General features: G+C 36.9%; 1 protein-coding gene across 1 annotated transcript in view; it reads left to right on the plus strand.

Moving 5' to 3' along the window:
• Positions 1-14,044, plus strand: part of Atp13a5 (ATPase 13A5) — a 117,632-nt gene that overhangs the window by 53,620 nt on the left and 49,968 nt on the right. Inside the window, 5 exon segments of the mRNA XM_048345838.1 lie at positions 511-645; positions 6,146-6,164; positions 6,167-6,217; positions 8,054-8,182; positions 12,282-12,452. Of these exon segments, the coding sequence (XP_048201795.1) occupies positions 511-645; positions 6,146-6,164; positions 6,167-6,217; positions 8,054-8,182; positions 12,282-12,452 (505 nt within the window).

A 14,044-nucleotide genomic window follows, 5' to 3' on the forward strand; every position in this document is an offset into this window, starting at 1 on the left:
GTGTTCCAGGGAAGGGCATGCAAACTCCACTGACTGGCAGATGATCTTGCTACAACTTATTATAAAAATCTTATGTTATTTTAAAACCACCAGAGTTTTTCATTCTTGTTGGATAGCTTCACTATGTCTGAAGCGCAAGATTACACGAAAGATAAACCTGTAATAAAACTGTTCAAAATTACAGTTCACTTTAAAAAGAGACTGGATCATATTTGTTCTCTACTGTGGGTAAATGTGTTTAAAAATATAAGAATATTGTTGGATTTTGTGACTGGTGAAGTATTTTTGGAAATCCAAAACAAATAAAATGATTAATTTGTGGTTATGACTTAAACACTTAAAATAATTTTGCTTTTATCCTATCACATTCTATATGTTTATTTTTATGCACCAGAGGTTTTTTTTTATACATTGTTAAAAATGAATAAAAGTTCTATGAAGAAGTGATATCATCTTCATCTATACCAAAGTCTGTGTAAGTGACTCACATCTTGTTTCTTGCACTTGCAGGTTTTAAATCCATTCTATGTTTTCCAAGCCTTCGCCCTCACTCTGTGGTTGTCTCAAGGTTATATAGAATACTCGGTGGCCATCATCATTTTGACCTTTATCTCCATTGTTTTAAGTGTATATGATTTGCGACAGGTAAGAGCTGAAATCCTGTAGAATTTCCACTAAGAGCAAGGAGTTGCTTTGCTAAATTTAAGTTATAAGAAAGGACGTGTGTGTGTGTGTGTGTGTGTGTGTGTGTGTGTGTGTGTGTGTTTAGCAAATGTGTGATCTCTGGAGGACATCATAGAAATACCTGATAGGCTTGAAAGTCTTTGAAAACTCCAATCCTATCTGAAGGCTTCTGTGAATTTAGCGTTAGAAGGACTCCTGAGGATGTGACTGAGAATGTTGGGAAAGGCTGAATGTTGGTGAAGATTCATAGTGACAGTTGTACTTTGAAGAGAAAGGAGAGGGAGATATCTCAACTACACATGTTCATCAAAATACAAGATTCTACGATATATTTTCCCTGACTTATGTACTTTATTTGTTCTACATATACTCCATCCAAATATTTCTGAAAAACTTCGATCTTTCTCTCAAGATTGACTTATGATATCTACTTCTTCATTTGGTATACTTAAAAAAATTAAACTCAGGACCCTCTGCATGCTAGGCAAACTCTGAACCATGAAGCTACCCCTCTGATCCAATTAGGCCTTTCATTAAGAAAACCCCAAAGAAATACAGATATCTCTGAGTGAAAGTGAAGCATTGTAGAAAACTTTGAAGTTACAGGGCAGTAGTACAACAAGAGAATTATTTGAAAAATCTGTACTTTGACCTATCAAATCAAAATGCTCAAAGTAACAACAAGAGTCTGCATTTGTAATAGTTTCATAACAGTGATTGGTAGGTATTCTATAGTCATAAGAAACATTGGTATAGAGAATAACACTGAAATATCAACATCCCTGACATACATATTTATTTATTAATGCTATTATTAACCCAAATATACTTTTCATTCTTTTTATTACTCTTTTAGATGCAAATATAATACAAGACTTTTTGAACACTTACATATTTTTTAATTTAAGTAGGATGTTACTATGTACATTACTATGCCCTGCTTCATGCATACATATGTATATATGTATGTGTATATACGTATATATACATTTATAGATGCATATGTATGCCAATATACATACATACATATCAATAGAAGTGAGTAATTATGAAAAGCAATGGTATATCATAGTCTATTTAAGCATTCAAATATTTGTAGAAAAATAAGATTACTTTCCCCCAGTTTTTCCAATGCAAATAATGTCAAATTAACATAACTATAGTATAGCCATCTGCTTATGTATTTATGTTTGTACTTTTAACATGACATGCAAAATCCAGACTACTAGATCAAAGAACAGGTATAATTTGAATTTTAATAGACAAGGCTAAGTAATTTCTTCCAAAGGAAATAATTCTATCAGCAGCACACAGTTTATCAATTTTACCAGATTCTCAGTAGCAATGAGTTTATGTACTGATACTTAAATTTTTCCATTTCAATAAGTTTTTCAATATACACTTCCTTGTTTACTAATGAAAATAGGCAGTTTTTACATTTATCTTTTATATTGATGGTTTCATTATATCTACCATACATGTGGGAATTTTTATTTCTAGTCCACTATTTTCCTTTTGATTTTTGACTTTTGCCATACATTAAAAATTATATCAGTTAAATGTTTCCTTTATGATTTTGGGGTTTCCTGTTTTGCATTTAAAGGTCTCCCTTTTCAGAGATAGATGACCCTTGTTTATCCAATTCATAATTCACTGAATATTTATTTTAAAATCCTTAAGGAATTTTAAACAATTAGGTTCTGCATTTTACTAGAATCCATAAATCCTGTTTGTCAAAATTAGTGAGTAACATGAGAACTTCAGGCGGCAAAGGATTTCTTTCCAAAGAAGAAAAGGAATTAGTAGACAAACACTAATCTTATTAGCAGCTGGTATTTGTTTTAAAAGCTTTATGACTCAACATGTAAGACATCTAGTAAAGCCAAACAAAGTGAGCTTATTTCCTGAAACTGTATCTTTACAGTTTAAGCCGAAAGCCCTCAACAATCAGTATTTATTTTAGCACTTCATACTTTGCAACAAGCCCCACATGCATAATACATAGGCCTATGTAGCAAGTCATAACCTGAGAGCCCTGTCATTATTCTATTCTCCTACAATGTAGGAAGGGGAGGACTTCACATCTACCCCATTACCTAGAGCCATGGCCCTCAGCCTCAGTACTTCACATTCCCATTGAGCACATTCTCAAACTGTTCCATGGACATCCTTGTGACAGTAGCATCTGGAGAGTGGAAGTTGGCAGGAATGCAGGAAGGGTATCTATTGCCATCTCCAAACCAATATATTGAGCTATAATGAATTCCTTCATTTCACTGAATTAGACTTAGCTAAACAAAAACAAGCTTTTTTTCCCTTTTTTTTCTTTTTTTTTTTTTTTTTTTTCCATTTTTGCCAGTCCTGGAGCTTGGGCACTGATTCTGAGCTTCTTTTGCTCAAGGCTAGTGCTTTACTACTTGAGCCACAGTGCTACCTCGTTTTTTTTTTTTGTGTATATGTGGCATTGTTATCCAACCCAGGGCATCATGCATGCTAGGCAAGCACTCTACCAATAAAGTACATTCCTAGCCCCAACACAAGTTTTTGAAAATTATGATATGGGGAGCTGTTCGGATGTTTGCAGAAATGTAAGAAGGTAACTTCCTGAACATGCTACTCTAGCCCCAAATCATGCTGCCTAGAACCTACCTACCTTCCCTAAGTCAGGAAACTCTGGCTGCAGTCCCTTAGCTCAAAAGTTCTGGATACAAATTTTAGTTCTCACTGTGAATCATATTTTCTCCTACTCTATTTCTGAAGGTGAGGTGGGGGAGGGGAGAAGGTGGGATAGTAAAAAGATCACTGGCCCCTAGTACTTTGTCTTCAGTCATGAGTGAAATGCCCTCACTACTCATCTCTGGAGGAGGACATCCATCCACAGCAAACACAAAGACATTCAGCAACAGATGCTGAATAATAACAATATGCAAATTAATCTCAGGAACTCATCCTGATCCCACTGAAGAGGGACTAGAGAAACCAGAGGGGGCCTAATGAAAATCAGGCAAGGAGCTTTGCAATCATAGCAAGCCTCACAACACTTGCCTTTTTCTGGCTGTCTGGTTGTCATAGAAACGAATGCACATAGAGTTTCTGAGTACATCAGCTCAGAGGATGCTAACATTATACTACTCCACTGTAGTTGGGAGAAGTAAAATCATTCCATTCTATTAAATACATATGTTCAGAGAGCCTACTATGTGATAGACTCTAGGGCTACATAGATGACCACATGATCCCTTTCTCCTGTGTCCTGCCAGCCTTGCAGGAGAATCTTGATAACAAGCAATTGTGGTGTAATGTATCAGTATGGAGCAGAGCCATGGGTTCTTCTTGGAGTTGAGGGAACTTAGGAGGTAGAGATGACATTTAAGAAGGGCTTTATGAGAAGGATGAGAGTCTGCTAGTAGAAAACTGGGCTGAATATTCTAGGGAATTGTCTAAGCAGTAGCATAGCAGGCTATGCAGAATGCTAAGTCTGATAAACAAATCCAGCTTTACAGCATAATGAGGTTTGAGAATTACAGTCAAGGACTATTAACTCATCCTTCACCACTTCCAAATATGTTGATTATCATCCTCTTAAGCAAGGCTGAAGTTATCCTGGCATTTATTGAAAGAGTTACTGAGCAAGAAAATAACTTTAAGAAATTTAGAAGGAAGAATATTTATCTTCTAAAAGGTGGGAAAAGCTATTTTCTAGCAGTAGGAACATCAACAGAAAATGGTTTAGAGTCAGATGAGACTGATTTTTATCAGTCTCAATTCTTAATAAGTGCATGATTGTGGGCAAGTTACTTTGACATTTCCAATTTCCAGTTTTTCTGGCTTTGCTTTTATATCACTGCCATTCTAAAATTATTTCCAAGATTTTAAAAATTAAATAATAGTGCTGACAATAGTTTTCAGCACATAGGAGCTATTTGACATTTTAAATTATTATAAAAATAATTTAAGTCATCTATATACCTTGTTGTAATATTCCTTTTATGAAGCCTTAAGGGTTTTGGATAAATCTCTGACATAAGTCATTATTAAATTATTTTAAAGCTTGAAGGTAACTAGAAATTAATTTGATCCAATGCTATTGGTTTAGAAAGAGAACAACTAACTTGTAAGGTAAGAATTTCCATATATTGCACATGGCTGGCTAGTCGTAAGCCAAACTTAAAGTTCAGGAGTCTTGACTGAGTCTAGTGTTTTCAACACAGATTTTTAGCTAACTTTCTGTCTGTAACCCCTCATTTACTTGCATATTCCTGGAAAAACTTAAGAAGACACCTCAGAACAATGAATACATATCATGAATGCATATTCATTATTTTCATTATTATCCAACAGTAGTGTAACTTTTTCCACTCAACTGATCCAAATTAGTGAAGTTTTAACTTTTCATGCAGAACTGAAGTCAATAATAAAAAATAATTCCTTATAAATATTAACACTGAATCTCTTACGGAACATTGAACAATTGTAAGCAAAGTTAATCTTAACCTCATAATGACATTTGAAAAAAGAAAATCATCAGAATAGATCAAAGTGGCTTAGCACCCAAAAGGAAAACACATTGTGGTTAGGTTAAGCTGTGTTAAGAGTACTGTTAGCAATATTTATAACTTCTGTTGGAAGCATTCAAGTCACTGACATCTAGTGACTTTCTCAGCCACTGCCCTCCCGGGGTGACCCAGTGTAGTCACACTGCCTCAGGCAGACAGTAAGCAGAAGTGTATACATGAAATACCCTCTTGACTCTGCCTTCCTGTCTCCTGGGTTATCATAGGAGACGCTGTCCCTTGGTCCCCTTGTCTTCTGTCTTACAAAGGCATATGTTAGTAAATTCTGTCCCCAGCAAGTTTTGCCAGTTAGGGTCTGCCACCTGATCTTTCCAAGTGTATATTTTTATGGTGCACAATACACAGTGCCATACAAATTAACATCTATAATAGATGTACTTTATCATCACCCTTTTCACAGGAGCCCAAAGGATAGGTCAAACAGGTCAAGTCATAAATGGCAACACCAAGATTCAAGACCTTGCAGCAACATTTCCATCTACCACTCTACCAGCAGGAAATGCACAGCTCATAACAGGGGATGGCTGTCTCCCTGCAGTCAAAGTGCAGCTTAAACCTCCATTGGCTCCTACAAGTGGGAAGCACTTACAGATTCAATGTAGCTTTGTGGTTTCCAGACTGGGGGACAGGAGGGCAGTTATTACTTCTGCATCCCTATTCTTCCTCAGTCCATACTGGTAGTCTCAGGCAAAGAAGCCTTGCTCCCTTGGTTTAGGTCCTGAGACAGAGGCTATGTATTCTTTTTCTTAGGAGTAAAAGAGTGTTAAACCAATGAATGGGATTGCTTCTGCATGGCTTTCTCACACGTGGGCTTAGGAAGCCTTAGATTGTGTGGTTTTTCAGGACATGGACTTTCTGATCTCTGCACTCTGACTTTTCATTGGTAGCAATCAGTAAAGCTGCACAACCTGTGGAGGATCACAACAAAGTCAAGGTTACCATCTTTGTAAAAGACAAAGGTAAGTGATACAGATAGTTTGCCTTCCCGAACGCTACTGTTTCAGGGTGGAGTCTGTCTCATTTCTCCCTGGTTAGTAATTAAAGAGAGTATTTTTGTTGTTGTTTGTTTGGTACAGAAGCTTGAATTCAGGGCCTTGTGCTCATATTGGCTTTTTTGCTCATGCTACTACTTGAGCTGTGCCTCCAGGTCTGGATTTTTGCTGGCCAATGGGAGATAGTCTGGAGTTTTAATCTGCTCAGCCTGGCTTTGAATGATGATTCTCAGATCACAGCCTCCTGAGTAGCTAGGACTATAGAAAGGAGCCAGCACTACCTGACTGAAGACTTTTTGGACTTTTTGATGGAGCATAGTACTGAGTCTAGGATGAGACAAACAAATCATAAAATCTTTGGAGGCAAGAACATTCCAATACTAACGCCATAGCAAGAAGGCTCTGCTAGTAGCTGCCTTGCTTAACTTCATACCCCAGGCTTCTTTCTTGCCCCACCTTCATCCCAGCCCAGATTAAACCATTCCTACCAAATATTGGGACTGCTGAAAATTCCATCTACTATCCATATTTCATTCATCTGACTGTTACTAGGTATGTCTTTGTCTTCATAGATGGGGAGTACTGAGGATTGAACCAAGGGCTTGCTGGGCAAGTACTCTAACATTTAAGCCATACTCCAGTCATTTTGTTATGTATATGAGGTAGGGTGGCCATAACTTTGCCTGGGCTGGCTTCAAATTCCCAATCCTTCTGCCATTGCCTTCTGGGATTACAGACATGCACTATACTATGTCTGACTTTGGATAAGCTTGCTTTTTTTTCAAACAATCATCCCAAAGATCCTACAGTATATATTCTGAGTTATTTATCTGGAACCTAGCCTGAGAGGGCTTTTCGATGCTGGTTGGATACTTGGCATTTGTTCTGAGTTAGCCTAGTGGAGGTGGTTACAGCTTTCTTCAAAAATTAAAGAGTGGCTCTCACACAATGAGATCACAGAAGGATATTCTTAGGACAGATCACAAAGGCACAATGCCTATGTACCTATGATCACATAAGATAATATTTATCGAAATGAGCTCCAAGAAATGGAAAAAAGAGGTTTTTTTTACCCTTTGTTGCTGCTTTTGTTTTCTGGACTTCTTGTCTTGTTTGTAAATTTATCTGTTTTTGTATGAGTAAGTGGAGGGGCACAGAAAGGCTGAGACAGAGGGTGAACAAATGCAGCAGTGATACTCACCAGGCAATGTTGAAAATGAACTATACAACTGGGGGTGGTATAGGAGGAAAACCAGAAGTGAGGGAAGCAGTGACATTGTTCAAAATGAAATGTACTCATTACCTGACTTATGTATCTGTAATCCCTCTGTATATCACCCTTACAGTGGCAATAAATAAATATATGTATGTATATATACATATATATTTAAGAACAATAAAAAGACATCTCAATGGAAAAAAACAACAACAGATGCTCTCCAAGGCAGCAGAAACTCTCTGGAAAATTTCTCTAAGAGACACTGTATGCCATAGCAGATTAGGAACATAGAGGAAGAGCAAACAATACCTGGATGACACTTCTCTATTGAGCAAAGCCCTTGAATATTGCACTGACTGGGTACCTAGGATCAAAATAAGACCTTGTGGCTGAGTTAGTCCTCTGCTGTATCGTACGAATCAGCTCCTTAATCTTGATTCTCTTGGAATTTTCAGTTGAGTGGTCCAGGGCTTGAACAGGCACACAGGTAGACAACCTTTTGGCCAATGGGTTGATGAGCATTCTTAGTCATCTGAATTCTTCAGTAAATGTCAGTGAGTCATGGAAAACTTATTGTTTTGTAGGTTTGCAGGAACTGGAATCTTGTCTCTTGGTTCCTGGAGATATTCTTATTCTTCCAGGGAAGTTTCAAATGCCATGTGATGCTGTTCTGATTGACGGGAGCTGTGTAATGAACGAAGGCATGCTTACAGGTAGGCAGCTGTCACAGAGATTTCTCTTCCCTGCCTAACATTAGGTCAATTGTTATGAAGTCAGATCAACATTTATTTATCAACCTTTCACTAGGCCCCATGCTAAGATATTGAAGGACAGATGATGGAAATGAATCCAGACTTGTCATTCAAATAGAGATATAGTTTATGCAAGCAGGCAATGTATAATAAGAAGAATTCAGCCACAATAAATTCGGAACTGGAAGAAATCCTTAGTATGCTATGTAATTAATGAAAGAAGCTTGAACATATTAGGTGGTTTATATCCATAACCAAACAAAACTCAACCTAAAAACCAACAACTCTCACAGTCAGAAGAATGTGGAGATTTCATCTAGTCCTATACCCAATAGGTGAAAAACTACTCAGGCATTGGCTTTAACCTAAAAGTTGAGTTGAATCTTAGGAACAAAGAGAATCAGAATTCTGCCTGGTTTAGATTTGCACATCAAATTGATCTTGCTGTCTAGTAAATGGGGCTTCTACTTTCAGTTCAAGTGGTCCTACTTTTCATTTGTAGTTTTTAAAATGTATTTATATAACTTGGCAGGTAGTATTTATAAAATATACTTTAGGTTAGAAAAACCACAAAGTACAGCATGTAAAAGAGACTATATAGTAACACAAAAATCAAAACTATTTGCTTACAGATTGCTAAGTTTTTCTGTTTCTAAGTGGTATAAACATGGGGGAGGTAGAGCAGACAAAAAAACTTTAACATAACCTCAATATACTAGAAATTTATTATCGGCTTCTAAGTTGTTAGGAATAAGCAGAATTCACATTAAAAATAGGTCTGCTTAATTTAAAATTGAGACAAGAAAATGTAGTAAACATAAATATATTTGGTATAATTACAAAATACCTCTTTGACGCACTAGAATCTAACTTTCTTATAATGATTGCAATGAGGATTTGCATACTGATCATCTCTTTTATTCAGCATGTTGCCATAGCAACCAACAGACAAACATCAGGCTCAAAGAATATTGTCCACTCAAATGCTACGGTGTCCCTCATGTTCCAGCAGATTGACAGTTCAGAACAGTGGGATCACAAGCAGGCCAGGCAGAAAGACTCCTGCCTTAAGTCTCTTCCTGCTCTCCTCACAGCCTGGGGCTACAGAACTTGCCTTGGTTTTCAGTAATTTAAAGTGTTCCAGAAAATTATAAATGCTGACCAAGGCTGCCATTCAACAAATGAACCTCCATGACCATTACTGGTAAGTGGCTTTTCCTGAAGTCCACTTCTGGAAAAAGTCACCAGCACTAGTATTTATGGAGCCTAACAACTGCAAAATAGAAACCAGTTTTACAGATACAGATGTAAAATTAGTTTCTTCAAAGTCATTCAAGTTCCAGCATACTCAGGACATTTGCAAGGTCTTCTTCCTCCATATTTAGGAAAGGGACTATGAGCAGTTCAAAAGATTAGAGTTAACTTCCTGGAACCAATAGTACTAACTGAAGTCAGGTAGTCCTGGGTGCTTGTTCACAAATATGACTCAGGTACAAAATAAACATTTGCCTATATTGAAATTTTTTATTTATGTAGCAGTAAGTATAGCAAATAGTAGCATTTCTATAGCAAGTTCTATGCTATAAGTAATGTTTACATCTCAGTTTACTTATGGCATGAAGCAAATTAGATGAGCTGTTATTAAAATACCAAATTACAAATAAAGGAACCGATGTGAAGAGATACCAGGTTGCTTAGAAAGCAAAAGAAAAGGGGGCATTGAGGAGGAGCTTATGGTCTAGTGTAGATCTTTTTGCCATTCCTACTGTACTCTGAGGCTGCAAAGCTGTGTGAGCCTGTCTCCCTGGAAAGAGAGGCAACCTAGGTGCCATATACTTTTAGTTTTTACAATCTCATGGAAGGAGAATGTAATAATATTTCCAAGTTTTCCCTTGGAAAAAAATGAGAGAGAGCTAGAGAAGGGGTGATATGGTTCAAAAAGAAATGTGTTCATTATGTAGTCCCTCTGTACATCACCTCTACAATAACAATAAAATATACTTAAAAATTTTTCCCTTGGAGCAATAGCTAAATTTTATTTTTTTCATTTACACAAAATTTTGCACTAATATTTTAAAATGTTATCTCATTCAGTCTGCAAATTTATTAAAGTCAATGAATTACAACCCAGAGTTGGTGAACAATTTGTCACACAATTAGAAAGTGATGCATTTGAGATTTGTGTTCACTTATTAATATGCTCATTCACCTCAGAAATGTTTGTTAAGATGCACTCTACTAAGGTTACTGTCCTGAAGAGGCAGAAGAGATGTGGAGCTAATACTCAGTGGAGAGAAGAGAAAATGACAGTACACAGTGGCAGAAATTTCTAACGGTGTGGGTGTTTTGTTTTGTTTCATTTTTGAGACAGGGTCTCAATGTAGAGGCCAGGCTGATCTGGAACATGCGATTCTCCTGCTTCATCCTCCTGAGTGCTAGATTTACATGCTCCAGCCACCATATCTCGCAAGAACCACATTTTATGAAGAAAATAGCATATCAAGATCTGAACATTTTGTGCCCAGAGAATAGGCTTATGACCAGTGCCTTCTCATTCTCTTAGGGGTAATTCTGGAGGAGAGAGTTGGCTTTCAGACTGTCACAATTCTCTTCCTCCTCTGTCTTCTCATTAAATTACTGATTTGAAGCCTGTGTGTAAGAAATATATAGTCAGCTGAGCTGGAATATAGAAATTCCCCTTGACAAAATTTCCACGTTCATAGTCAGACAAGCTTATAATCATTGGACAAGTCACAACTTTCTCTTTCCTTCTGCCTTTCTTGCGTAAATAAACAGAATAGGGAATTTCAAATACTGTCACCATGCAGATACAGCTAGATCCTTGGGGACAAAAAAAGAGACTATCTGACAGCAGCAAGGGTCTTTGGGTCCCAAGAGGCAGCTATACAGTTGACAGTGAGTGATGACAGTACTTCCCTCTAAAACAGCCTAGTCACCTTAAATCCCAGGCTTTTATAGGTAAATCCTTCCTTTAGGGGCTCTCAAGGAGGCCTGAAGCATGGGATTTCTTATGGAAACAGCATTAGACTTAAAAACTATCTCTGTGTAGCATCATCTAACTTGACCATGCATGGTCTCGGGGACATTTTCTCTGGTGGACTTTCATTTGTGATTGATCAACATCTATTTGTCTCCATTTTCACTGGTTGTGTGCAGAATAGTGTTCATTAATGTTGTAGTAGCCAAAGTGTACATTGTAAATTAATACCTTTGATACGAAGGCAGAGAAACCTTTATAGTTCTCTGTATCTACCTATAATAAAGGCTGATTCCAAAATCAATGTGATACGATGATTTGGTAATTTGTCAAAATTTCTACCCCTGTTCTACCCCTGTTTTACAAAGTCATTTGAAATTCAGTTGGTAAAACCCACACAACAAATGAGTATCATAATTGTTTTAGAGAAAATGGTAGAGATAATGCTTGGCTAAAGGAATTTCCTGAGTAATAATCAAAAGTACTAATAAAAATTTTATAGCTTCTTATATCTTACATTGTGAAAAAAATGCTATGGTAGGAAACTAGTGTTGAAAAAAACAATAACAGAAAGACCTTGGTAATTGCTTTTGTTAATTCAACCATACAATTCTGCAAAAACATGTATTTTAAACCTACTGTATATCACTAAGGAAAATAACAAGAATAAAAAGTTACATATGTCCAAGTTCCTGTCCTCGGTTATTATCTAGAAATATAACTATATAATTTTATAATATAACTTTATAATCAATGTAGTACTATTTCCAAAAGGTGACATAATATCTCATTGAACACTTAGTAGGGAAGTGGTAGAATTTTATTATTATCCTAAACAATTGAGAGTAAAGGTAGCAAAGATAAACAGACCTCAGGAAAATATTTGAAATAGAATCAAGTCTACCATTGCTTGCACCACCAGGATCCCTAACAGTCATCTGATTCAGGGATGGACATTAAGACTGGATCTGTTGTATACTTTCTTGAAAATGGCAAGTAGTAGTTCCAAATAACTATCAGCATTCACACAGAATCAACAGAAATAAGTGCAATCCTCTTTAGGAGAAAGTATACCTGTGACAAAGACACCATTGCCCCACGCGGAGAACACCATGCCTTGGAAATCCCACAGCCTGGAGGACTACCGGAAGCATGTGCTTTTCTGTGGAACGGAAGTGATTCAGGTCAGGCCCTCCGGTCAGGGCCCTGTCAGAGCTGTCGTTTTACAGACAGGTTAGTGGGTTCTACTTTTGTAAACTGAGGTCATGCTTGGTGGCAAGTAGTGGTGGATTAAGGAAATGTTGTTTAAGATTTTACAACTTGCCATCTTCTGGTAGTAACACCCATACTCTTTTCTAACCAGAACTTTTTGTTCGAAGTTTCCACCATTTTTACCTGAATGTTTTATTAGGTAAAGCTTTGTGTGTGATGACTGCTAGGTACAGGTGATGGAAATGTTCTAAAAGTCAAACCTATGCTCATAATTTGGCTTGTGTCTGTAGGCTTGTTTTGCCTTGATGCTTGCTTTGAGTCATGAATGCCTCAGTGTTTGCTTTAAGTAATTGAAAAAAAAAAGTCAACCAAAATGACTGAGGGATTTTTCTTTTCAAAAGCTTGCATGCCAGACTGAGTATCAAACTTCAAAAAGTCAAGTATCCGAAAGCGAAGGCACTCTCTTGTCTTACTTCCCTTCACAGCCTTAACAGCATCTTTAACTTCTCACTTTCAGACCAGATGAGCACCAGACTCCAATGGTTCTACCTCCTTAATGCTTGTCCCTCTCTCCCTTCCAGTGGTTACTAATTTGTGTAGGCTTTCATAATTTCACGTCTTGACTAATTACAACAAACTTTTTTGGGGACAGTTTCAACATTTGTCCTAACCTTTTCCCAACCTGTTCCTCAGTGGGTCACCAAAGTCATACTTTCAAAACATAGCTTGGAGTAGCTCACAGATACCATACTCAAGTTCTTTCCATAGATAGTGGCAATCATTTAGTCTTTTGGATAGCATTACATGGCAAAAGACTTCTATGGCCTGGTCCCAACTCAGTGTTCTCACTCCTCACTTGTTTCTGCAGCTTCACATATTCATAGACCTAAAACACCATGTGCCCTCTCATGTCACCAAGCTTTATCTTGGCTTGTTATTCAATTGTCCTATTAAAATTTTTTCATTAAAAACATAACCTTTTCTGGTTTTGCATTAAAACCAGTTGGTTTATTTTAGAGCATCTCAGCCTGTTGTATAGGAAACTATTATTCTGTAAAGGCAAAAAAAATCATGTTTCAGAAGACCAAGTGTCCTTCATGTAGTGGGGATAAAATGAACATTATGCTTAAAATACTGACTTGTATCTATAGTATTTAGTGCTCAGTCATTGCAGCCAATAATTAGATATTTACTAGGTGCAATGAATTGAGGGTTAAATAAATAATGTATGAGATACGCTAAAGAAATTATACTTTGTTCCAGGAGACAAATGGACTTATAGCTAAATAAAGCATGGAATAGTGATGCATATCATATTGCCAAGTGTTACAGGGACTCCAAATAATGACATAAATTGTTTGGGATAAGATACTGGAAGTAGTATCCTGGTAACACTTACTTGGTAATGTGGCATGTTAAACCAAGCTTGATAGGATGGAGAGAGTTGAGTGAAAGACATAAAAGCTGGACAAATAGGCTAATTTGTGTTTACAAAATGCAAAAGGAGCAAATGTACAAGCACCTGTGAGAACCAGTGAATAGTTATGAGATCAGTCAAGCAAGGTGGAAGTAGATTAGGTTAACGAGAACTTTGGATACTGTACCTAGAAATT

This window comes from Perognathus longimembris, chromosome 5 (assembly GCF_023159225.1).
Source record: "Perognathus longimembris pacificus isolate PPM17 chromosome 5, ASM2315922v1, whole genome shotgun sequence".
NCBI lineage: Eukaryota > Metazoa > Chordata > Mammalia > Rodentia > Heteromyidae > Perognathus > Perognathus longimembris.